Raw genomic sequence first — 22,474 nt, forward strand, 5'->3', positions numbered from 1 at the left:
AAAGTAAAATGATGTCAATTCAATGTCCAGTCGCTACCAACTCAATGGAAATTAATACATTTGAGTGTACTAATGTGTTTTTCTTGTGCGTGTTAATAAAAAATATTCGATGTATGAATGATTCTTAACTGATGTAGGAGTTGTAGGACACTAGCTATATCTTGAATCACATCAGAAAAGTTTATTAATTCTAAGTAAATACGCATAAGGATTGACCAATTAATTCACAACATAAATAACATAAAATCAGAAAAATCAGTTTTAATATTTAGCTCTATCATTAAAAGTGACGGATTGCCCATTGCTTTCCACAAGATAATAACTATCGTGACTTAGCTAACTCGTTAAATAAGCAAAATTTCTCTGACGCTCAAAACTATAAAATCTAATGATGTTTGAATCTTTATCAAAAAAACTAGAATTTGTAGCGACTTCGAATACATAACAACAAATCAATACAACACACTATACAAACAACAATAAAAAAAAGGATAGAAAGAGAAACTATTACATGCAGGTAATGTGGTTGCAGCCTTCACCCCGATCAACTATACTCATACAGTTTTGACATTTCATCCATCCTAGACTCTTTGTTGCAGCATCAAATAGTCCAATCTCTGAATTCTTATAAGCCTTGGACTTAATAAACTCATCTCAAGTCTTTATCTTACATTTTTAGGCATAATTTGAAACTACATTCAAGGCATTTGGAAGGTTCAGTCTGAGAATAACCAAAGTTGCGCTTTGACATGAGAAGTGAACAAGATGGGTTAGGACATTACATTTTGTCCAAAACGTGGATCTTGTCCATTTTTTCTTTCTGGATTATAAGAGTCATTTGATGATATCAGCAATATCGTGAAAATATTTTAAGAGAATAACTAATTCTAAATCCCAAAAACTTTGGGTTCGAAAACGTAGGTTAAAGACGAATGTGTTAAACATTTTGATCAAAGTTAAAGAGTTAAAAATTTATGTAACTTGCAATAATCAAAGAAAAATAGAAACTTGGATGAAGGCATAAATTTAGGGTTATGACTTAAGGTAGAAAAGAGATGTAGCAGTGCACGTGTGCTCCCAAAACCTCATCATCATAGTGTAGTGTCATGTGCATAATTAAATAAAAAAACTCACTGGCTTGTACCATTATTAATCGCACAAGGAGTATTACAAATCAGTTGTTTTCATCATTCTACTCTCATCATTTCATTTCCTCTCATCATTAGCTTCTTTTTTCTTCCCAAACTTATTCTATTGCATGATCTAGTCATTTCTTTTGCTAACAATTTGTTAGTAAAATTTTTTAGATATTTTTGATCCAAGGAGTTTTTTTTCCAATAATTTTTCATTGGTAAGAACGCCTTCTTACACCTATTCTTTTTTTCGTCAATTTCTTGCACCTATTTTAAAAATGCAATTTGATATCTTTTCAAATAATTAAATAATATTTTCTTTGACAAACTAAAATGATTTATATATGGCAAAAAGCAGAAGCATTAATTAACTTTATAGATTCACTTTTTCTTTTTATATTATGGATTTATTAGCAAGACCCAAAACAAAGGTCAAAACAGTCGCGAATCTCAATACTTCCTCAATCTCTTCTTCTTCTTCTTCACTCTCTCTCTCTCTCTCGTCACCACCACTAACACTTCCACTGATTCATCATTCTCCACTGAGAAACATTTCTCTCGTTAATTCAACACTTCAAGTCTCTCACTCTCCGTTTCTTCGAGTGTTCTTTGGTTCTCCTTTGCATTTTCTTGCGTCTTTGGACTCATTACTGTTTCTTACTCAATCCGAAGAATGGGAACTAGATGGAGGAGAATGAAACTAGCTTTGGGTCTAAATCTCTGCACGTACCTCCCAAGAACTCTAGAGGAATCACCCACTCCTTTGAATTCTACAGAGAGACTATCCGATGTTGCTCTGCTTTCTCCACTTAACTGGCCTATGACTCCGACACCTTCCTCTCACGGTCTGAAATTGTCCAGAAACAGCTCTAAATCTTCAAAGGTTTGATCTTTACGAGACCCACTCTCTCGATTCTTGTTCTATTGCTTGTTTTTGGTTTAGTGATAATGAGTTGACTTTGGATATGAGTTTGTCTTCTTCCTCTTATCTGTTTCTTCTTCTCTCAACTTTTAAACTACTCTAGCTACACTGTTGGTTTGGTATTGTTTCGTTGTCAAAATGGAATGTCGAATTTGATACCTTTTTACTCTGTTGCTTATTGTCCTCATAGATCTCGAGCTATTGAATTACACAAATGCTATAAAAGTTCATGATCTTTCCAATGATCCTCCTATTTGTAGCTGTAACAGAGTTAAAGATAGTTTCTTTGTCTATATATAGTTACTTAGAAGTATGTAGTAGTTTGTGTCTCTGTCTCTTTTCGTTTAGCTGGTGAACTTATTTAACTTCAAGTTTTTGCTTTATCTTTTTGATGAGCAGACATGTTCTATATGCTTAAATAAGATGAAAGAAGGAGGAGGACATGCTCTTTTCACAGCAGAGTGCTCGCATTCGTTTCATTTTCACTGCATTGCTTCGAATGTGAAACATGGAAACCAAGTTTGCCCGGTGTGCCGTGCAAAATGGAAGGAAATCCCAATGCAGCACCCAAGTTTTGATCTTCCTTATCTCTTTGCTCGGTCTTATAACAATGATGCAGCTATTAGCCTTGTCCACCGCTTACCTAGATCTCGTGGAGTTATGAATCAAGGACGAGGTCTGGCTCCTGAGCCGTCTATGTTTGATGATGATGAACGGTTAGAGCAGCAACTCGTGTTTTCTGGGAAGAGCTATAGTGATGCTTTGGAGAACAATCATCCTGTAAGAATGATGGACTTGAAGATATATCCTGAGGTTTCCGCTGTACCACGAGCTGACTCCCGTGAGAAGTTTGATGTATTGGTGCATCTTAGAGCTGCTGCCATGGTTACTGGAAATGCTAACTCTCTCAACAATCAGATATCTAGGTATCCTCGAGCTCCAGTTGATCTTGTCACGGTGCTTGACATCAGTGGGAGCATGGCTGGAACTAAACTGGCTCTACTCAAACGAGCAATGGGTTTTGTGATTCAGAACCTTGGTTCAAATGATAGGCTCTCGGTTATTGCTTTCTCTTCTACTGCTCGTCGTCTTTTCCCTTTGACTAAGATGTCTGATGCTGGTAGGCAGCGAGCCCTTCAAGCTGTAAACTCAGTGGTTGCAAATGGCGGGACCAATATCGCTGAAGGTCTTAGGAAAGGTGTCAAGGTGATGGAAGATCGAAGAGATAAGAATCCCGTTGCTAGCATTATCCTTTTGTCTGATGGACGAGACACCTATACCATGAACCAAGCTGATCCAAACTACAAGTTGTTACTTCCATTGTCTATGCACGGTTGTGAAAGCAAGCGGTTTCAGATCCCGGTTCATTCTTTTGGCTTTGGATCAGATCATGATGCTTCACTGATGCATTCTGTTTCTGAAACCTCTGGGGGGACTTTCTCTTTCATTGAGAGTGAATCTGTGATCCAAGATGCTCTTGCTCAGTGCATTGGTGGACTTTTAAGCGTTGCAGTGCAGGAGCTACGGTTAGAAATCGAGGGTATGTGCTCAGATGTTCATCTCAGCTCAATAAAAGCCGGAAGTTACCAGAGCCTTGTTAGTGGTGATGGTAGGTCTGGATGTGTTGATATTGGTGATCTTTACGCTGATGAAGAGCGGGATTTCTTGATATCTGTCAACATCCCTCCTCAAAAAGATGGAAACGAGACACCACTTCTCAAAATGAGATGTGTCTACAAAGATCTTTTGACAAAAGAAATTGTGACGCTTCAAAGTCATATGCTCAAGATTCAAAGACCAGAAACCGTTGGTCAAGAAGTTGTTGTTTCCATCGAAGTGGACAGGCAAAGAAACAGATTTCTAGCTGCGGAGGCAATGGTAAAGGCGAGAGCTTTAGCAGAAAGAGAAGATTTAGCCGCAGGTGTCACTGCCATCCAGAATTTCAGAGTGGCGTTGGCAGAGACAGTCTCAGCGAAATCGGGTGATGGGTTTTGTGTGGCTTTGGACAGAGAGCTAAAGGAAATGCAAGAAAGAATGGCGAGTAGGCATGTCTACGAGGTATCGGGAAGAGCTTACATTCTTTCTGGACTTAGTTCACACTCATGGCAAAGAGCAACATCAAGAGGAGAATCAGGAGATGGTTCAAGCTTTGTCCAAGCTTATTACCAAACTCCATCAATGGTTGAGATGTTACACAGATCTCAGGCTACATCGCATCATCATAGACTCATCCAGCCTTTGTTTGCATCTCAACCAAAGCCAAGGTGAAAAAATAAGCAAGATTCAATGTAAAAATGTTTCAGCTATTTTTGATCTCTCTCGAAACTTTCTGGTCTCTCTTTGGGCGTGAGGAGGAGAAATGTGAATCGAAGTTGGGTTTAGAGGGCCTTACTATTTGGTGATTTACCTGGTTTTGTAAGTTGGTCTTGTTTCAGTATTTGTGTGTAACTGTGTATATATGGTCGTATAAAAGCTTATTTTCCACTCTTAAATGTGTATGTCTGCATTTTAGTCGAAACCATCCCATTTATTTTGTTACGTTGTGAGTTATTATATCGACTCGGCAATTCTGAGATCATTTAGCCAATATTGGCAAACTCATATTACTGGAAATGGAAAAGGAAGAACAAAAATGAAATTGGCATTTAAGAGAGATACATTTGGAATGACTTAACAATGTACATGACATGTTGTTTTTATGTATTGGCCTGTGTTTACTCTTCCTGTGTCAAACTGTTTAATTCTCTTTAGATGCTACATCGGCAACAACAAAGCTTGAACTCGAGTCCCTTCAGTAGCTGCATTAAACCACCAATCTTAAGCAAGATGATCTGTTGTTTTTCTGGTACAAGTCGTTGTTGGAACGTAAACCACATTGTTCAGCAAACAGTGAGATCGGCCACAGAAGAGACAGATCATGCTTCCGATAAGTAGCGATACCAAGACCCTGATCCATGTCCCAGCTCTGCAATTTCAAATTACCAGCAAGGGTTTAGAAACATCCCAATATACTATATCATACATGGGTCCATCAGGCTAACTCACCCAATGTTGATGATCAAGTAGGTGTTGATCAAAATGCAAAGAACTGGAAGGTATGGGACGAATGAGCAGAGAAACCCTGAAATAGAATCATTTATAGAATGCTAGTACGAAACTGCGGCTCAAGTATAAATCCAAGTTTAAACGTCCTAACCAGATGATAACCAACTCAGCAAATGGATAGAAACTCTTAAGTAAGCAACGTTTTAGATGAAAGTGAGGCCAACCAATGATGGCTCGCAAAATCTTATACTCAGTTAAATTTCTCCAAAAAAGGCTTAAATAAGCTTCAGGCCTTACCTCCTTTGTGTCCAAATTTTGTGCCTTTCTTCATCCTCGTCAATGTGTAGCCTTTAAAAAGTTTTAAGTGTTCAAACTCATAAACAAAACACCAACTCTTCTTTCTACCTGAAAATCCAACTATCAAGATAAGATCAATGAGAGCAGTGAAATAATTTTGGTGTGGAGCTTACATATGTTCCCTAAGCCAAATGGCTGACAATAACGTTTCACAAACAACAACTCATACGAGAAGCTCATCTGTACAAGAAAACAGAAACATGAATGGGATAATGGCAGTCATGGTTTAAATAGATAAAACTTGCAATCATATATAGTAATAACCTCATGGATAGAACTGGAAGGGTGAGACATTTTTGACGACTTTGGGGGTCTAAAATGCTGAACATACTTGAACCTCGGGACAGTTGTGGCTTACTAATAGCTTTTGAAGGTAGGAGAAGAGTTGAAGATGACATTGCAGCAGAAGCACAATATGGGGTTCAGATGTAACATTTCCATGTCCAAGTGCGTTTCTGCAGAGAGCTTCAAGTCATCAAAAATCACCAACCACCACTAAATGTGAAATCTTTATAGATCAAATACTAAATCTCAAGTATCTAAAATTATCATCAGATATCATCTAGAATCAATCGTATCGAAAAAAAAGCAACAACTTTCATGAGCAGACGAAAAACTAAATAATAACAAATATAGAGCTAGCAACATGTCTACTATTTCACTTTTTTTAGAGTTTCTAAGCCAATCAGAAGGCTCTATTTCACACCCACTCGCACAAAGTGAGCGTTGAGCGCGTGAGAGCACTTCTGTGGGTGTACGTACCCCTTTCCAAATCATGTCTTTTTGAATCGACGCACTAGTCTCAAAAATTGCCATCGCGTGGATATTTGTTTGTTTTCTTCGCTTAACCAGTGTAAACCGAACCGTAATTCAATTCTAATTTCAATACCATTTAAACCTAACCGAAATCAATTGAAATAAGTAATGACTAACCGCTTGTCCTCATCGGAAGATTGCTTCGACCCCTCCGACGAACACACCACGTCAAGAACAACAAAGCTGATACATATAAGGAGGAATCAGCTACACATACATGCAAAAAAACACAGTAACTTCAGATCCAAAGATACAAATAATGATTCATTGAAATCGATTAACCTTTGAGATCCAAGTACAAGTGTTCAGCTCCACCAGGAAACTTTGCATTTGTTATTCTCTTTATAAATCCAATTTCTGTAAACAAAATCAGAAACTTTCCTAAAATTTGGGAATACAAAATCAAACCAAAACACAGAGCTTCACAGATGTACCTCATCACGGCGCAATTCCTTCTTCAGGGCCATGAAGCTGAGAATAAAAGAGTGATCTAAAGCTAGATTTTTTTAGAGAGAATCTAAGGAAATTCCGACAACAGATTCTGAAGGGAGTATACCGGAGAGCTCGCGAATCGCCGCCGGAGCGATGGAGTAAAATTGTTACGATTTTGAAAAGGAGAAGCGTGGTGGAAGAATTTCGAATTAGGATTTTGATAGTGTGTAAACGACGGTGGTCAATCCATGAGCTCCGGCGACGGCGAACTTCACTGGCAACGTTGAGAGTTTGTGTGATTCGAAAACGTAAGGATAGCATAGTTTAATTGGATATAGTGCCCATTTAATCAGGCCCAATAAATTTTTATTTGGCCCACTTCTTTGTTCATTAAGCGATGTTGCATGAGAAGAAACATGCATGCGCTATATATAGCACAAAAAGTGGTCCAAAATATTTGATTTCAGTTTACAAGTAATTTACATCTAACTATTATAGATTGATCGAGTTTGTACGGGATATCAAGACCTGATAAAAGTAAATTTGAAAAATATTTATGTATATATAATCGGGAAAAAACCCGAAAAAACCGCCATCTATTTAATTTTTGGCCGTTTAATACCCGTGTTTTTAAATTTGGAATAATAATACCTCGTTTAGTTTCCGCGCCCTATTAAAACATTCATCTAATTTAAAGTGGTGAAATTGTACTCCCGCGTTAACGGTGATTAACTTTGCTAACGGAGGCTTTAACTGGAGTTAAAATATAACCACACGTGGTTAAATGAAGTAAACAAAACACAGTCGTGACCTTTAGCCTTTTTCCCCAAATCGAAAAACATAAACCCTAATTTCGATTGGATTGAAATCGAGAGATTCTATGTGTTTGGACGCTTGATTGACTGCGGTTTGGTCGGAATTTGGGATTGAGGAGTCCGATTAGTCGCGTCGCGATGAGGTATGTGTTGATTTAGGGTTCATTTAATTCTGGGTTTCGGATTAGGATTTCGCGTTCTTGGTTTTTCCTCTCTTTTAATTTCTTCTGTTCGTTTGCAGTGGATTCGACTGTCTGAAACTGAATATAAAGTACGGAGGAGAGGTCTCCTTTGTCGATGAGTCGTTCACTTACCTTGGAGGATTCGAGAAGAGGGACATGTCGATGGATCCCGATCTGATGACGTGGTCGATCTTTGCTGATTTCCCTAGTGAGAATGGAGTATCTGCTCCCGTGGAGAACGTGTGGTACAAACTTGCAAATGAAGACTTAGCATATGTAAGAGCTATACCCGAGGATAGAGATAGTGGGATTAGGCAATCATCAGATTATTTCGTCATTACTATATTTCATAATTATTCTCTTAAGCTAATTATCGTATGTCATCAAGGATACACTGCCCGGAGATATTTCACTTTGTTCAAGATATTTGCGTTATATATTTAATCGTGTCAGTGTTTTTAGAAATTGTCAACTCCCTATCTCTTGTTAGTTTGCCATTTGTTTACTGTATCGAGAAACGATGGAGTATGAGTGTTAGGAGGTCTTGAGAAACGTTTTCTCATTCATCTTAACTATATCAAATGTTTAAGAACCAAGAAAAAAAACAATCTTTCATTATACGGGATCGACCTTTTCTTTGAAATGTTGAAAAAGGCAAAAAAAATTTGGTTTGAAATCTCTATAAATTAATACTCGATAAATTAATAACTTTTATAAGTTATAAATAATTCATGTCTTGACTCGGGACTAGTGTAAAAATTGATACAAATCGATAAATTAATAAAACTATAACTTTTTTGAAAATTCTATGTAAATATATATTCTTATCAATATTATAAATTAATAATTGTATAAATTTATGAATATATATTTATATGTATGAATATAGATTATGTAAAATATGACTTTGGTATTATTTTTATTTAATTTATATTAATTCTTTGTAGACTTTAATTCTAATATTTTTATTACGTAGAAAATTTATTTATTTATTTTTAAACCTAATAATGGTTTTCGACTTGTAATTGGTTTTAGAAAGATTATTGATTGTATAGAAAAAACTATTTTTTTGATCAAATTTTTGTACAAAATTTATAATTTATCGATAAATCAAAACTTTATTAAATTAATAATTTTTTCCGATCCCAACATTATTAATTTATAAAGGTTTTACTGTATATACTAAACGTTCAAATCTGTTAAAACCATCTAAGGTTTTTTTTTTGTGTTTTGATTCAGGTCTCCGGAAGTCGAAGGGTAGAAAAATGCAGAGAAGTGAAGACATCAACGCACGATGTAGGAGTAGCTTTTTGTTGCATCTCAATTATTTCATCATCTTTTGTTGTAGCTTTAGCAAATTTCCTTTTCAGAACCAGTACGTTAAATTGTGCACTAAGACGGGAGTGCGTTTGAAGAACCACATTGTATTTTCTCCTCAATCACCTGACTCTATGAATTTTCCCAAAGCCAATTTATTTAGAAGTATGATTTGAAAAACATATGTTTTTAAACAGAGCTCTTCACTTCTTCTTGTGACTCATTTTCTTAAAACATTTATTGTGAACATGTTGTTGATAATCAACATTCCACATAACATATGTTGCAAAAACATAAGTGATCGTAGACCACAAGATACGAGGCTCTTTTTATATCGTTAGTGTTGTCCATATTGCCGGCTACATAACTTCGCATCCTTTCATTAATTTGGAACATTTTGGTAGCTCTAGCTGGTCCCAAGACCAAACCCCATTACATTTAATCTTTTAAAAAAATTGTTCCATCCCTTTTTCAAATACTGTCGTAGACTATATGTTTTTTTCAAAAAAGATTGCCATATAATATTAATGTAAATTTTGACCGTAAATTTTTATAATTTGAATATATGTTTCAAATTTAATATAACTGTAAAACAGAAAATTTTCCAAAAGGCAATTTATTTACAAATATAACAAAAAAGTAGCTAATATACGAACTACTTTTTCCGTCTGATAAATGCGAAATTAGATAACATCACTTAAATGCCAACACATTTAATCAAGAGCGAAAGAAAAACACAGTAACTTAGTATAAGAACCAAGTGTGGCTAAAGGCAAAGTTGGAGAGTAATCATGTATACTATGAAAAAGGGAAAAGACATGGCGAAAGAGGAGCAAGAAACAGCGGCAATAGAGCCACTTAGCCCGGTTTCACAGTTGTTTGTTTCGCCGAGTCTCTACTGCTTCATTATTTTCACTTTAGGGTTCCAAACTAGATGCAACCCATCCACCATTGTTGAAGGTGTCAAGAACACATGGATCAAGCTCCCTCGCTTCTCTAGCAAAGTGGTAAAGCTTATATATTTCCAATTGCTTTGATTGTTACATGTAAGAACGTTAAACGTACAAGAGAATCTTAAGAATATCATAACTATGATAAAAAAAAAATAGACTTGAATATACCTACCTAATACAATATTTCCTTAATAATTCTCTTACTTTTGATGGTGATTGTTTTTTTTAATTTTTCTGTCAACATTATACATTATATACCAGTTTTAAATTTGAATTTTCTTTAGCTATATAACAATTTCTTTTATCACGATTCATAAATTAATGTTCCAGGAGATAAAGAAAAATGGAAAAGCGTCTTGGGTTCCTGTTAGTGTTCGAGTAGAAGATCATGTTGTTGTTCCAGATCTTGATTATTCCAACATTGAAAATCCTGATCAATTTATAGAAGACTATACTTCGAAATTAGCTAATACTCCGATGGACATGTCCCGACCTTTATGGGAACTTCATTTACTTAATATAAAGACATCAAATGCAGAATCTTTAGCTATAGGAAAATTTCATCATTCTCTTGGCGATGGGATGTCTCTTATATCTCTTCTATTAGCTAGTTCACGGAAAACATCAGATCCTGACGCTTTGCCTACTACCGCGGCTACAAGAAAGCATGCCAGTTCCAATAAAAAGAGTTGGTGGTTGGTTGGAAGATTTTGGTTTATGATAAGAATCATTTTCACTACTGTTGTTGAATTGTTTAAGTATTTGCTTACACTATGTTTTATGCGGGACACTAAAACTCCCCTAATGGGTAAAACGGGTGATGCAATACGATCTAGAAAGGTTATACATCGGATAGTAAGCTTTGATGATGTCAAGTTGGTGAAGAACAACATGGATATGGTTCGCATATTTAATATTCATATAGGCATTTTCTTTCTGTAATTCTGTTAGTCATTTTCTTTGTTTTACTTATATCAAGAACTTTATAATTTGTTTTGTCTTTTGCTTTTGTAGAAAGTGAATGATGTTCTTCTTGGAATGACACAGGCAGGTCTCTCAAGATATTTGAGCAGGAAATATGGTAATTTCAAATTCTTTCCCGATCTAATTGTGTGTTATTGACCTTGATGTTGTTAAATGCATCTTATGTTTTAAATAGATGAAAAAATAAAGTGAAAAAAGAAATGAGAAAGCAATTTCCTTGATAAAAAAATCCATATATGTTATAGTTTCTAAAAATTAATTATTACTAGATAGAGTAGATTTTTATTTTACAATCTCGCGAGAAACACTTATGTTTTCTACAACTTTTTAAATTTATCTGAATTCTAAAATAATTTTTAAATATTTCAAAAACTCAAATAGTATAAATTAGAAGATACGGTTACATTTGAACTTAAGTATAATAGATTTTGTTTTGTTTATGTTGACACAAAAGAGAGAGAAAAAAATTGTTTTGTTACATACATCATTGATTATATCATAAACAAACTGTTTTCAGTTTTTAACAATTTTTAAAGTAGATGAAGATATGGTGGTCGAGAAGAAAAAAAACTTGGAGAAAATCCGTCTTCGTGGTACAGTATTCGTAAATTTAAGAGCAGACACAAAACTCGAGGTAAATCAAAGTAACTGTTATTGTCAGTTTTAATAAATGAGGATGCAAGCTGTTCATAACATATGTAAATAAATTTAGGATTTGGCGAATATGATGGCAAAAGGTTCAAAGTGTAGATGGGGAAACTTCGTAGGTGTTATTATATTTCCTTTATGGGTGAGATCCGAAGATGATCCGTTGGAATACGTTCGACGAGCCAAATCTACTATGGATATCAAAAAACTGTCCATAGAATCACTTATTTGCTATGGACTCATCAAACTTACCAGAAAAATACTCGGGGGAAAGGTAAATTATAAAATCACTATCACCTAGTTGTCCAATTATATACGTATGTATGTGTAAAACTATAAATTGTTAATGCAGGTAGTAGAAACTCTTGTTAGGAGACTATTTGATCATACGACATTGACATTTTCTAATGTGATGGGTCCAGACGAAGATATAAGTTTTTTTGACCATCCAATGTCTTACGTAGCAGCAAGCGCATTAGGTGGACCACAAGTAAGTATAGCTAATCATGTCATACTTGTATATCAACTATTTTTTGTAGAAATCACTAAAAACTGTGGTGAAATCAAGTAACATGTTGTTTATGTTTGTTGTTGAACAAGGCTCTTATTATCCATTACGTAACCTATGTAAACAAGATTGTCATCAATCTAGCAGTAGACACATCAGTGATTCGAGACCCTCATCTACTATGTGATGATTTGGTAGAATCGCTCGATATCATCAAACTTGCTGCCATGGAGAAAGGAGTTCATAAAATGGAGGTTTGAGATATGTAACACCAGATATAAAAATGAAGTTGTATGTTTTTTTCTTCTAATTAAGTGAAGTTGTATATGTTCGGAAGATATATCTATTTTTTAAAATGTAGTAATGTGTAATGGTATCTCTATAATTGTTTACAAATTTAAAGTTATTTTACAGTTATTTTAAACACCAAAAAATAATTTTTTTGCTCGACACAAACATAAAAAATCTTGTTGGTCTCTTCAAAAAGAGTAAAATGTTAGTGATATAAGATTTTACGTCTTAAAAAATTCTTTCTTTTACAAGTCTTTTCTATGAGAAGATATGAACATATTTTACAAGCAATTCCACCTTTTAAAAATCATTTTAACTAAATTGAATAAGTGGTGAACCAAATATTTAGGTGAGGAACCAAAACCAGCAGTGACCTAATCCCAATTATAGACCGAGTAAATGAAGAGTCAGGTATCGTGGTTGAGCTTGATTTAAAACCAAAGGACGAGAGTCTGCACGTTTCTTTACTATATGCAATCAATTTTTGTTTTAAATTTCACACCATATAAATTTTTTTGTAGGCTCCATATAAATGAATTGTTGACCGCTATATATTTTTTTCGTTTTTTTTTTTTTGTATACAGTAAAGAAACAACCCAAAATCCAAATTAATAAATTACAAAATAAAACAACTCTAAATCCAAATGCCAAAAGCCTAGCATACTCGTTAAATCTCCAAACTAGTAATGCAATCAATGCGATATTAGATAGTAAAATAGAACAAAAAATAAGACATAAGCTAAGTCACAAAAATAACAAAGTGTACTGCCAAAGCATTTAATCAAATTGATCATAGGAAAAAAAGAAAGAACAGTAGTATAAGAGGAAAGTGTGGCTAAATGCAAAGTTGGAGAATAATCAGGATAGCTATGAAAAAGGAAACAAGTTTGATGGGTCCAGACGAAGAAACAAGATTTTTTTGTTCATCAAATATCTTACATAGCAGCAATAGCAAGTTCATTGGGTGGATCACAAGTAAGTATACTAATCATGCGCCTCATGCCCTACTTGTATATCAGTTTAACTTTTTTAGAAATCATAGAAAACTTTGATGAAATTAACTAACAGTTTGTTTATGTTTGTTGTTGAACAAGGCTCTTATTATCTATTTCGTGAGCTACATAAACAAGATTATCATCAATCTAGCAGTCGACAAAACAGTGATTCCAGACCCTCATGTACTATGTGATGATTTGGTAGAATCGCTCAATATCATCAAACTTGCTGCCTTGCAGAAAGGAGTTCGTAAAATACAAGTTTGAGATATAGAAAATGAAGCTAAGTATGTTCGACAGATAAAATTACATGTTAGTGGCGTCAGAATTTCTTCACACAATAATATGTCCAATGTGTGATATCTTTATGACTTCCATGCCGATTTCTTCTTGTTCCAGTGATATTAATCTTGAGTTTCGAATACGCTATGTAGGTTTAAACTATGGATCTTAATTAGCATAGTGCGACGAATGCGATTTTAGATGTTTTTTTTTATTACATTGGTATATAAATCAAGTATGGCTAAGACTTGGAATGTCTTGAAACATGCTTGCGGGAGAAGCAAAAAGTTCACGGTGCTACAAGACCTTAAAAACTGAAAAAGCGTATTTGGTCGAAATATTATAGACAATAGCATTTACACAAGACTGCAACCATATTTACAATTACATAATCAGAGCTATATTTCAACAACAAACGGAATTCAAATTTCCTTTTTCCTCGGATTTACCGAAACTGTTCAAGAGCTTGTGTATTGTTGTTGTTCACTAGCTTCATCATGAAGGTAAACCTGGTGTCAGGAGATGTCTTCGGTTGAGGCCAAGTCGCTCCTTCAGGGATCTTGATGGATCTGAAACCTTGATCTTTGTAAAGTTTAGTTGCTCCTAAGTTGTTGAGATCACAGTGAAGGCCGATAGCTCTACATCCCCAGTTCTTGGCTAAAGCCTCTGCTTTCCATATGAGTCTCTTGGCTATTCCTTTGCGCCGGAAATTCTCTCGAACTGCCACATTTGATACATAAGCGATCCCGGTCCTGGCTTTAAATTAGGAACACACCATCAAATCATTATAAGACAATAAACGAATCCAGATCCGAGCACAACACATTCCCAACAAAAAATGACAAGATCCTTCTTTCACCAAGATTAGCTAAAGATTGCGAAACTTTATGTTATCCTAGTTGCACATTTTTGAGACTAGGTCCTTAGTCTTAAGAACAGAGGCACAGTGCTTGACGACAGAAATAAAAGCTAAGGCGAAAAGCGAACCTTCTCTGGCGGAGAGGTCCTTTTCTTGGAAGGTAATCAGCCACAGTATCAACAGTCAAGATTCCAGCAACATAACCTTTGTTTAAGCTGATCTTTGCATCAAAAGCTCCAATTTTGAAATCATCACTTCCAAAGCAGATGGTTTCATCTACTGAACTACCTATCACAGCCACTAAACAAGTCCTCTGGCACCCAGGTGGAATAGAAAATCCCATCACCATTGCCATTAACCTATCTACTCTTAGAACAACATCAAGCGGGAACGAATATCCCGGGAAGAAAGAGCTGCAATGAGTCTCTGCCACCTCCCAACAGTCCTCTAACCGTGCTTCACGAACAACGATTTCAGGTGAAACCGCTGGAAAAAGATCAACTATTTGACTTGCATTGCAAGCTCCTACATACAAAGATAACAAATATATTCATCAAAGAACAAATTTATCACCCATTGATAGAAGCAACAACTATGTTCACACTTTTCTTCTGTAACCAGAATCTCAAACCCGGTGAAAACTCTAAACTATTCCTAAAAGACTCAGTGACAAGAGGTCCTCAGGTTTAATAAAACAACTGATTTGCTGAAATCATGCAAAAGCCTGAAAATTTAAAGCTTCATGAAGCAAACATGCGCAATCAATTGTTTCGTTGAAAAATGAGTTAAAATTGAATCTTTCAATCAGGCATGGTCAATTACACTAGAGAGCATCTAACTGAATTCATCTGGGGATGGCTTAAGAATTGGAACTCGATCTAAATCATAGCTCATCATCAAACCTGAGTTGATTTGTGAAGGAGCTTGAGAGATAGAAAACGACGAGTGGCGTCTCCGACGATGGATAGAGAAATTAGAGACTCCTGAAGAGGAAACGAAGCGGCCATACCCATAAGAGTTGTGTTTGATTGAAGCTGGTGAAACCGCCGTCGTCCCCAACGGTGTGCTCCGCATCTTTCTCCGTTCGCCGTGCCTTTTCTGCTTCTCTAGCTATCTTTATTTCTTACCCAACACAAACGATTTTAACAACAAACCGGCCGGTTCGACCGGTCAAATCGCACCAATCACGATTTTAATAAAGAACCAGCAGGATTATCCTAAGTCACTATTCACTAATAGTAATCTTTTTATTTAATAATTCGCGTTAGGGAAATAAACTCTTTTTTTTTCCCACCAATTCACACGTTTTTTTTACCCCACCAATCCACATTGCCAAAACGTCTAGAATCAAATTTGCTCTTTCTTTTTTCAAAAGTTTGTAGCTACTGTTATGCCAAAAAAAAAATCTGTAGTGAAATGGTTTGGCAACCAAAACAAGAAAAGAGATGAACACTATCCACACCGCATCATCCGTCTTCATAAACAACATCATTATCATACCATAAACATCATCCCCAATCCCCATCTTCATACAAGCATCATCATCATTATCAACATTATATAACATCAGCATATGTCACCATCATCACCATATGACCACCACCATCATCAACATCATCCATCATCATCTTCACCCACCGCATTCATCATCATCATCTTCATCATATTATACCATTACCATTCATCATTCCACAAAAAAAAAATGCTTCGTATTTGAACTTTACGAAGACTACTGTTATCAGTTTATTGTAAGTTTACTTATCTATGTTTTGTATTTGGATTTTCATAAACACACCAATGTGACGTAGAAATCTGATTTGCATGATTTGTATTTGGATTTAATCCGCTAATTTTTTTAGCTATTTAACTATTTTCATCATAAATTACAATTTATTTTCTTATAAATTTCCTTAAAATCAGTACTTATTCCACCATATTATGCAATTTTCTTATAAATTTAAATTTACATGTAGAAAATAAAACAAATAAGCTAAGCGCGTTTATATTTTTTTTACGAATTCAAAACATCCAAATTCAAAAACGAATATAACTTTTTCCCTTTAGTCGACACTAAACTCATCACAAATTTGAAATAGTAGGAGACCATCCTTAAATCCCAAACAAAAATACTTTATATTGATGTCGCTTGAATTGTCAAAACTTCCATCTAAATAATGAGAAAGAAACAAACTACAGGAAAGAAATTTCAGTGAAAAGTTGACGTGGACAAGTTAGATTTCGAAGTTCTGATCTAATCCAATGATATTTGGTGAGCCACAAAACCATTATCCAAAAAGACAATGTACATTCCGACCCAACCACAAGCTCATCACGATCCACAAATGTCGCCACGTCTCTCGCCGACATCATAGAAGTGTACTAACCGTGTGGTGTCCAGATGCCATGTCTCCTGCTTAGAAGTTTCCGCGACAGAAGATTCACTTCTTCATCTTTTTAAAAAAAAATGCAGAATCATTTTCGATATCTTACATGGGTCACTTTTTAATAGTTATTGTTCTGTTACTTTTTTTTTCCTTACATTAATTAATACTTTATCGAATGTTTGTTTAAGCCGTTTTGGGTAAGCTATTTGTTATGAACAATAAAGTTGTCGGAACAAAGAATGGAGAACCTTAAATGAAGCCTTTGTATTTCACGCAATTGTTTTTTACTTTTAAGCAGCCCTATACCAATTTTTTCACGTGTTTTAAACATTCTTGTTTATAGTAACAATTTGAGTCTTTTTGCTTCTTCTTTTTTAATTACAGCACGTATTAGCAGCAAAATGATATTATTGACTTATAGTCATGTGACTCATGTAAAAAATAAAAATTCAAAACAAGAAGATGTTATAAAAATATGGATGAAGATGAATTGTATACATAGAATTAATATTACAATGAATCCGAATGTGTTTAGATAAGTTGTAAATTACAAAATTGCGTAGAAAAAAAAAAAATGTTTTGCTATCAGTATATCCGTAATACTTTTTATGAACGGTCCCATCTCTAGGAAAAATGAGTAATATAATTCATGAAGCAATTCATTTTCATTTTATTTACAGAAAAAAATAATGGTCGTCGCTCGATTATTAAGTGGGACATTTGTTTTTTTTTTTGGTATTATTAAGTGATGCATCATCTGTTGTAGTCTTGTAGAACTCTATAATCCGCCAAATGCTTCGCTTCAAATATATTCTTGTATTTATCTTGGTGTCCAATCCTACTCTGCCATGGACGGGCCTAGCTACGTAAATTAGATGGGTCTACCACGGACACCACGTGGACAAGATTTAATGTTCATGGTTCATGGAGGTCGATCGTCTTCCCAAAAAAACAGTCATTTGATCCTGTGTTAATAAAAGTGGATGATATTCATGTTAATATTTATTAAATTATATGGTTTCTCATTCTCCATTCTTCATATCGTAATTCTTGCTCCACATATGAAACATTTCAAATGTTGGGAATAAAAGGTTTTTTTCAGAAAATATAATAATCGTGGTAAATTCAATCCCATCGCAAGCTCTCCTATTGGGGTTGGGAAAATCTTTGAAAATTTTCTTTCAGGCTGTGTTTAGTTCCATGGCCACCTTAATGACCAGTATCTTTAAATACGGCAAGAGTTTTAAATTTGAAAAGAAAAACAAAAACGTAAAATTTCAAGTATTAGACAACGTACATTCTTAAATAGGTGATTGTTGACTCCTTGATTAGGAGAGCTTTCAGATACATTCGCCCCATTTCACTGTCATGTCATTTGTATATACTGTTGCTCGTCAAATAATCTGATTCTTTGTTTCAATTTGTAATAGCATTTAAATTACTTTTATTTTTCTGCGTTAAACTTTTCGACTAAAGGTCGGTCCAATTTGCATTTTAAATTACTCTTATATTTTCTGCGTTAAATGTATGAGCGACGACTCTTTCATTTTAAGTAGTCTTTTTCATTACTTTGCAACATCTATCAGTGTCTGTTATTTTGCATTTTTTTTGGTCTTTTAAGAACTGAAATCTAAGAATCTACGCTAATTACATGAATACAACCATTCTATCATTTTTCTGTAATTATGGTGATATGAGGAAAAAAATAAATAATGGTTGACAGTTATACTAAACCTAAACATATTCGGGTATTAAAGTTACTTGGTTAGAAAGAAAAATTAAAAACCCAAAATTTATATTTTAAAATTTCTCTTTAAAGGTTTAGCTCCGGCTATGAGGATATTGCGCACAACACAAAGCCTCGTATCAAGTAGTCTACATGAAATGTTTGCCCATTGTAATTTTGTAAACTAGCTTGTTTGTTCGTGGGTAAAATAACTTAATAGGAAAATACCAGCAAAAAAAGGCGAGAGGAATTAGTGATTTTTCCCCCCAACAAAATTGTTGCAAAATAACCAAATCAAAATCAATTGAAAGCATATTCTTTAGACATCAATAGAGTCTTCATAGACTAATCACAATCATAAACACCTGTAGTGTTCCCTTATTTTACGAACTTTTTAATAAATAAAAAAGAAGAAGATAAATTAATTAACCTCATTGCAAAAGAGGAAAAACCTAAAGCCACAGCTTTCCATAAATAGACCCACTCACCATCTCTGCACATCACCCACATCTTCTAACAGTCTCTCACTTTCTCTCTTCTCTCTCTCTCTTTCTTTTTTGAGTCCGTGAAGGCTAAGTCTGAAAGAATGACGAAGGATGAGTTGACGGAGGAAGAGTCGCTCTCCGGCAAGGACTACTTAGACCCACCGCCTGTGAAGACGTTCGAGGTGAGAGAGCTCAAGAAGTGGTCCTTCTACAGAGCTGTCATCGCTGAGTTCATAGCTACTTTGCTCTTTCTATACGTGACTGTTTTGACAGTCATCGGCTTTAAGAGCCAGACTGATATCAACGCCGGCGGCGGAGCTTGTGCCAGTGTCGGCCTCCTAGGCATCTCTTGGGCCTTTGGTGGCATGATATTCATCCTCGTCTACTGCACTGCCGGCATCTCTGGTCTCTCTCTCTCTCTCTCTCTCTCTCTCTCTCTCTCTCTCTTTCCTTAACCATTTTTTGCATTATCTGATTTGCATAGCAAAATGCACATGCTTCATCATTCGAGGCTCCTATACATGTCCTCGTAACAAAGAAGCAGAATTTCAAAAATACCAAATCAACCAAACTATAGTAGTTAAATGATTGATGATACACAATGTTGGCCAGTATACATATGTGGTAAGAAAACTTAGCTTTCTAGAACATTAAATTCCATCCAAATTAAAATTCCAAATAATGTATGTTCTAAGATTTTTTTTGTTTTCAAACCAAGGTTAGTTTTTATATAAAATTAATGTTTCATTTCGGATTTCAATAATTTAACTATTTGAATTACTAAATCGAAGTTTTGCAAAAAACAATTAATCATGTGAAAACACCAAAAAAAAAAAAAAAAAATTATCTATCTCATCTGGATCAGCTGGTTTTATGAAATTATACGTACTTATCATATATATTTGTATAGGTGGACACATCAATCCCGCGGTGACGTTTGGGCTATTCCTAGCTAGCAAGGTATCATTGGTTAGAGCTGTGTCGTACATGGTGGCTCAGTGTCTCGGAGCCACTTGTGGAGTTGGTTTGGTGAAAGTCTTCCAGTCGACTTATTACAACCGCTACGGTGGTGGAGCCAACATGCTCTCCGACGGATACAATGTTGGCGTTGGGGTTGGTGCTGAGATTATCGGCACTTTTGTCCTCGTCTACACCGTCTTCTCCGCTACCGACCCTAAGCGAAATGCCCGTGACTCTCACATTCCTGTAAGCAATTTTAACTATCCTACAAGCCTCAATCACATGAATAACATTAAAAAGTATCAAAAACCTAGCTAAAGACTTATAGTAGTACATAAAATTGATAGTTTTCTTTCGTTTCATTTATTTTTAACAAAATGTAGTACTCGTGGTAATTACAGAAATAAATAATGGAAGAAATATTAGGATAGATTTTTTGATTTCGTTGTCGACAATTTTTCGTACAGAATCAAAATCTAGTGCCAGCTATATAACGCATTTATTTAATACTGAAAACGATGTCGTCTAGCCATTTTGGCCCTAACGAAAATAATACGGACCAAGTGTAACGTCTATCTTCTTCTATGAGATAAACGACGAAAGGGTGTCCAATTATTTTTCACTCATTTCTTGTTCGTTTCTTTGGTACCAAATGTCTATTTACACGTTATAACGACATACCATATTTGTGCTCCACGTCTCTTCATCACATGTCTCTGTATGTAAATGGTCCATATTTTGCATTTCCACAACGACCCATGTGTATGTGTACATACATTTTCCATGATATTTGTCCTTGCAAATATATATGATTCGTTACAAAACAAATCTTTCTGTTATGCACATGGTCATTAATTGATTCTTTTTCCCATTCTAGTAATCTTGGTACCTATGATTCATTCAAATTTAAATGTCTATGTCATTGATTGTTAATGACGTAAGTTGATTTATTTTGTATGAAATTATTGAATTGTAGGTATTAGCACCATTGCCAATTGGATTTTCCGTGTTCATGGTTCATTTAGCCACAATTCCAATTACTGGCACCGGAATAAACCCGGCTAGGAGTTTTGGAGCTGCCGTCATCTACAACAATCAAAAGGCTTGGGATGATCAGGTTTGTATTTTCACCATCTGATATTCGTTCTTGGGTTTTAAATTAACATATTAATGAGTTTTGTTTTAATAACTACAGTGGATCTTCTGGGTCGGTCCATTTGTGGGTGCAGCCATTGCAGCATTTTACCATCAGTTTGTGTTGAGAGCTGGTGCAATGAAGGCCTATGGGTCAGTCAGGAGCCAGCTTCATGAGCTCCATGCTTAAATTTGTTATTTCGAACTAGCGAAGAGGTGAAGAATTCTTTGGGCCAGGAAGGGAGGAAGGAAAAAAAAAAGGGACCCAAATCATATAAAAGAAAAAACGAATATTATTTAAGATGGTCGGTGAGTGACATTTACTGTGTCTTATTTGTGGCTTTGTGGGGGAGGTTTGTGTGTAACAATTTGTAACGTACAAGCAATGTATGTGTTATTTGATGCATATGATATTTATATATCTACTTATTGATGATTCTATCTTTGATCAATCATCATTATAACTTAAATTTCATAGAAAAAAACACAAACTCCAAAACCATAAACTACTATTGTTCCTAAATTCTCAGGAATGTCAATGTCGATCACAATCTTAAAATTTCATGCTAAAGATCCTTTGGGTCTTTTCCATCAACGGTGCATCCTATCAATCACTGAAAAATAAAGGGCACAAACATTTGTAATCGTCTCAAACAAACAAATAAAAAATGTTGAAATGATAACGCCATGGATAAAATGTTGAAATAAAAATAAATGATTCACGACACATGTTTAGCTATGTATAGGAGAAAAACCAAATCCTCTCACTTTTCTCTTTTATCTGGTTCCCCTCAGATTTCTTTACTATCTTGTTCCTCTTACTTTCCTCTATTTCTTTGGTATTGCCATCTAGTGAGATCTTAACATCTCACAACTTATATGGCACCTTCCTCTATTTTCTATATTTTTTCAACCGCATAATGAACATGACACCAACAATCAGAAGTAGAAACCCAACCAATATCCACAGGTGTGAAACATAGAATTACCAGATTTAGCATCAGTCTGACACATCTTGTATGGATACTAAGAGAGAGGGTAGAGTCTAGCATGATTCTTGAGAATAGGTAGATAATCGGCAATAAATGCAACATTGTTTACACTAGTAAATTGACATATTTAGCAATAAAAATGTATATATAAATGTTAATAAAACCAATAAAAGAAATCTATTTCACATTTAATATCATGCGATTGTTGTAAGATGTGGTAGCTTAGCCGATCTTCCAAATATGCAAGATCTAGC

General features: G+C 35.0%; 4 protein-coding genes, 1 long non-coding RNA gene and 2 pseudogenes across 15 annotated transcripts; 5 read left to right on the forward strand and 2 right to left on the reverse strand.

Moving 5' to 3' along the window:
• Nucleotides 1-1,568: 1,568 nt before the first annotated feature.
• On the forward strand, nucleotides 1,569-4,544 carry AT2G38970 (Zinc finger (C3HC4-type RING finger) family protein). The gene is made up of 2 exons (NM_179975.3): nucleotides 1,569-2,016; nucleotides 2,455-4,544. Exons 1-2 carry the CDS (start codon nucleotides 1,807-1,809, stop codon nucleotides 4,321-4,323), a joined length of 2,079 nt encoding a protein of 692 aa, NP_850306.1. The 5' UTR covers nucleotides 1,569-1,806; the 3' UTR covers nucleotides 4,324-4,544.
• Nucleotides 4,545-4,675: 131 nt separating this feature from the next.
• On the reverse strand, nucleotides 4,676-7,023 carry AT2G38980 (annotated as a pseudogene). 2 transcript variants are annotated; one of them is made up of 9 exons: nucleotides 6,708-7,023; nucleotides 6,556-6,630; nucleotides 6,391-6,456; nucleotides 6,220-6,295; nucleotides 5,722-5,912; nucleotides 5,571-5,637; nucleotides 5,398-5,505; nucleotides 5,101-5,176; nucleotides 4,681-5,020 (listed from the first exon to the last, which is right to left on the reverse strand). The 2 variants fall into 2 exon arrangements; another variant differs by lacking the exon at nucleotides 6,220-6,295 and having other exon boundaries at nucleotides 4,676-5,020; nucleotides 6,708-7,005.
• A 733-nt stretch (nucleotides 7,024-7,756) lies between these two features.
• AT2G38990 lies at nucleotides 7,757-8,064 on the forward strand (annotated as a pseudogene; the record flags this gene model as incomplete). Its single annotated transcript has 1 exon — nucleotides 7,757-8,064.
• Nucleotides 8,065-9,630: 1,566 nt separating this feature from the next.
• Nucleotides 9,631-12,544, forward strand: AT2G38995 (O-acyltransferase (WSD1-like) family protein). Of its 4 annotated transcripts, NM_001202780.2 has the most exons (7): nucleotides 9,631-10,026; nucleotides 10,303-10,872; nucleotides 10,987-11,053; nucleotides 11,496-11,590; nucleotides 11,669-11,878; nucleotides 11,957-12,094; nucleotides 12,205-12,541. In NM_001202780.2, the coding sequence occupies exons 1-7, from the start codon at nucleotides 9,811-9,813 to the stop codon at nucleotides 12,370-12,372; spliced, it is 1,464 nt and encodes a 487-aa protein (NP_001189709.1). In that variant the 5' UTR covers nucleotides 9,631-9,810; the 3' UTR covers nucleotides 12,373-12,541. The 4 variants fall into 4 exon arrangements, with proteins under 4 accessions (NP_001189709.1, NP_001324139.1, NP_001318381.1 ...); NM_001336752.1 differs by having other exon boundaries at nucleotides 9,631-10,872; NM_001336751.1 differs by lacking the exon at nucleotides 10,303-10,872.
• Nucleotides 12,545-13,883: 1,339 nt separating this feature from the next.
• Nucleotides 13,884-15,934, reverse strand: AT2G39000 (Acyl-CoA N-acyltransferases (NAT) superfamily protein). 4 transcript variants are annotated; one of them, NM_129457.4, is made up of 3 exons: nucleotides 15,442-15,934; nucleotides 14,668-15,064; nucleotides 13,897-14,432 (listed from the first exon to the last, which is right to left on the reverse strand). In NM_129457.4, exons 1-3 carry the CDS (start codon nucleotides 15,611-15,613, stop codon nucleotides 14,126-14,128), a joined length of 876 nt encoding a protein of 291 aa, NP_181433.1. In that variant the 5' UTR covers nucleotides 15,614-15,934; the 3' UTR covers nucleotides 13,897-14,125. The 4 variants fall into 4 exon arrangements, with proteins under 4 accessions (NP_001325143.1, NP_181433.1, NP_973638.1 ...); NM_201909.1 differs by having other exon boundaries at nucleotides 14,008-14,432; nucleotides 15,549-15,639; NM_179977.2 differs by having other exon boundaries at nucleotides 14,011-14,436; nucleotides 15,442-15,642.
• Nucleotides 15,935-16,851: 917 nt separating this feature from the next.
• On the forward strand, nucleotides 16,852-17,239 carry AT2G08990. Its single transcript, NR_140448.1, has one exon. It is a non-coding gene; the product is annotated as an other RNA (long non-coding RNA).
• A 1,712-nt stretch (nucleotides 17,240-18,951) lies between these two features.
• Nucleotides 18,952-21,773, forward strand: PIP2E (plasma membrane intrinsic protein 2E). Of its 2 annotated transcripts, none has more exons than NM_001336755.1 (4): nucleotides 18,952-19,539; nucleotides 20,045-20,979; nucleotides 21,071-21,211; nucleotides 21,290-21,773. In NM_001336755.1, the coding sequence occupies exons 1-2, from the start codon at nucleotides 19,236-19,238 to the stop codon at nucleotides 20,410-20,412; spliced, it is 672 nt and encodes a 223-aa protein (NP_001324169.1). In that variant the 5' UTR covers nucleotides 18,952-19,235; the 3' UTR covers nucleotides 20,413-20,979; nucleotides 21,071-21,211; nucleotides 21,290-21,773. The 2 variants fall into 2 exon arrangements, with proteins under 2 accessions (NP_001324169.1, NP_181434.1); NM_129458.3 differs by having other exon boundaries at nucleotides 20,045-20,340.
• The last annotated feature ends 701 nt before the right edge of the window (nucleotides 21,774-22,474 follow it).

This window comes from Arabidopsis thaliana, chromosome 2 (assembly GCF_000001735.4).
Source record: "Arabidopsis thaliana chromosome 2, partial sequence".
NCBI lineage: Eukaryota > Viridiplantae > Streptophyta > Magnoliopsida > Brassicales > Brassicaceae > Arabidopsis > Arabidopsis thaliana.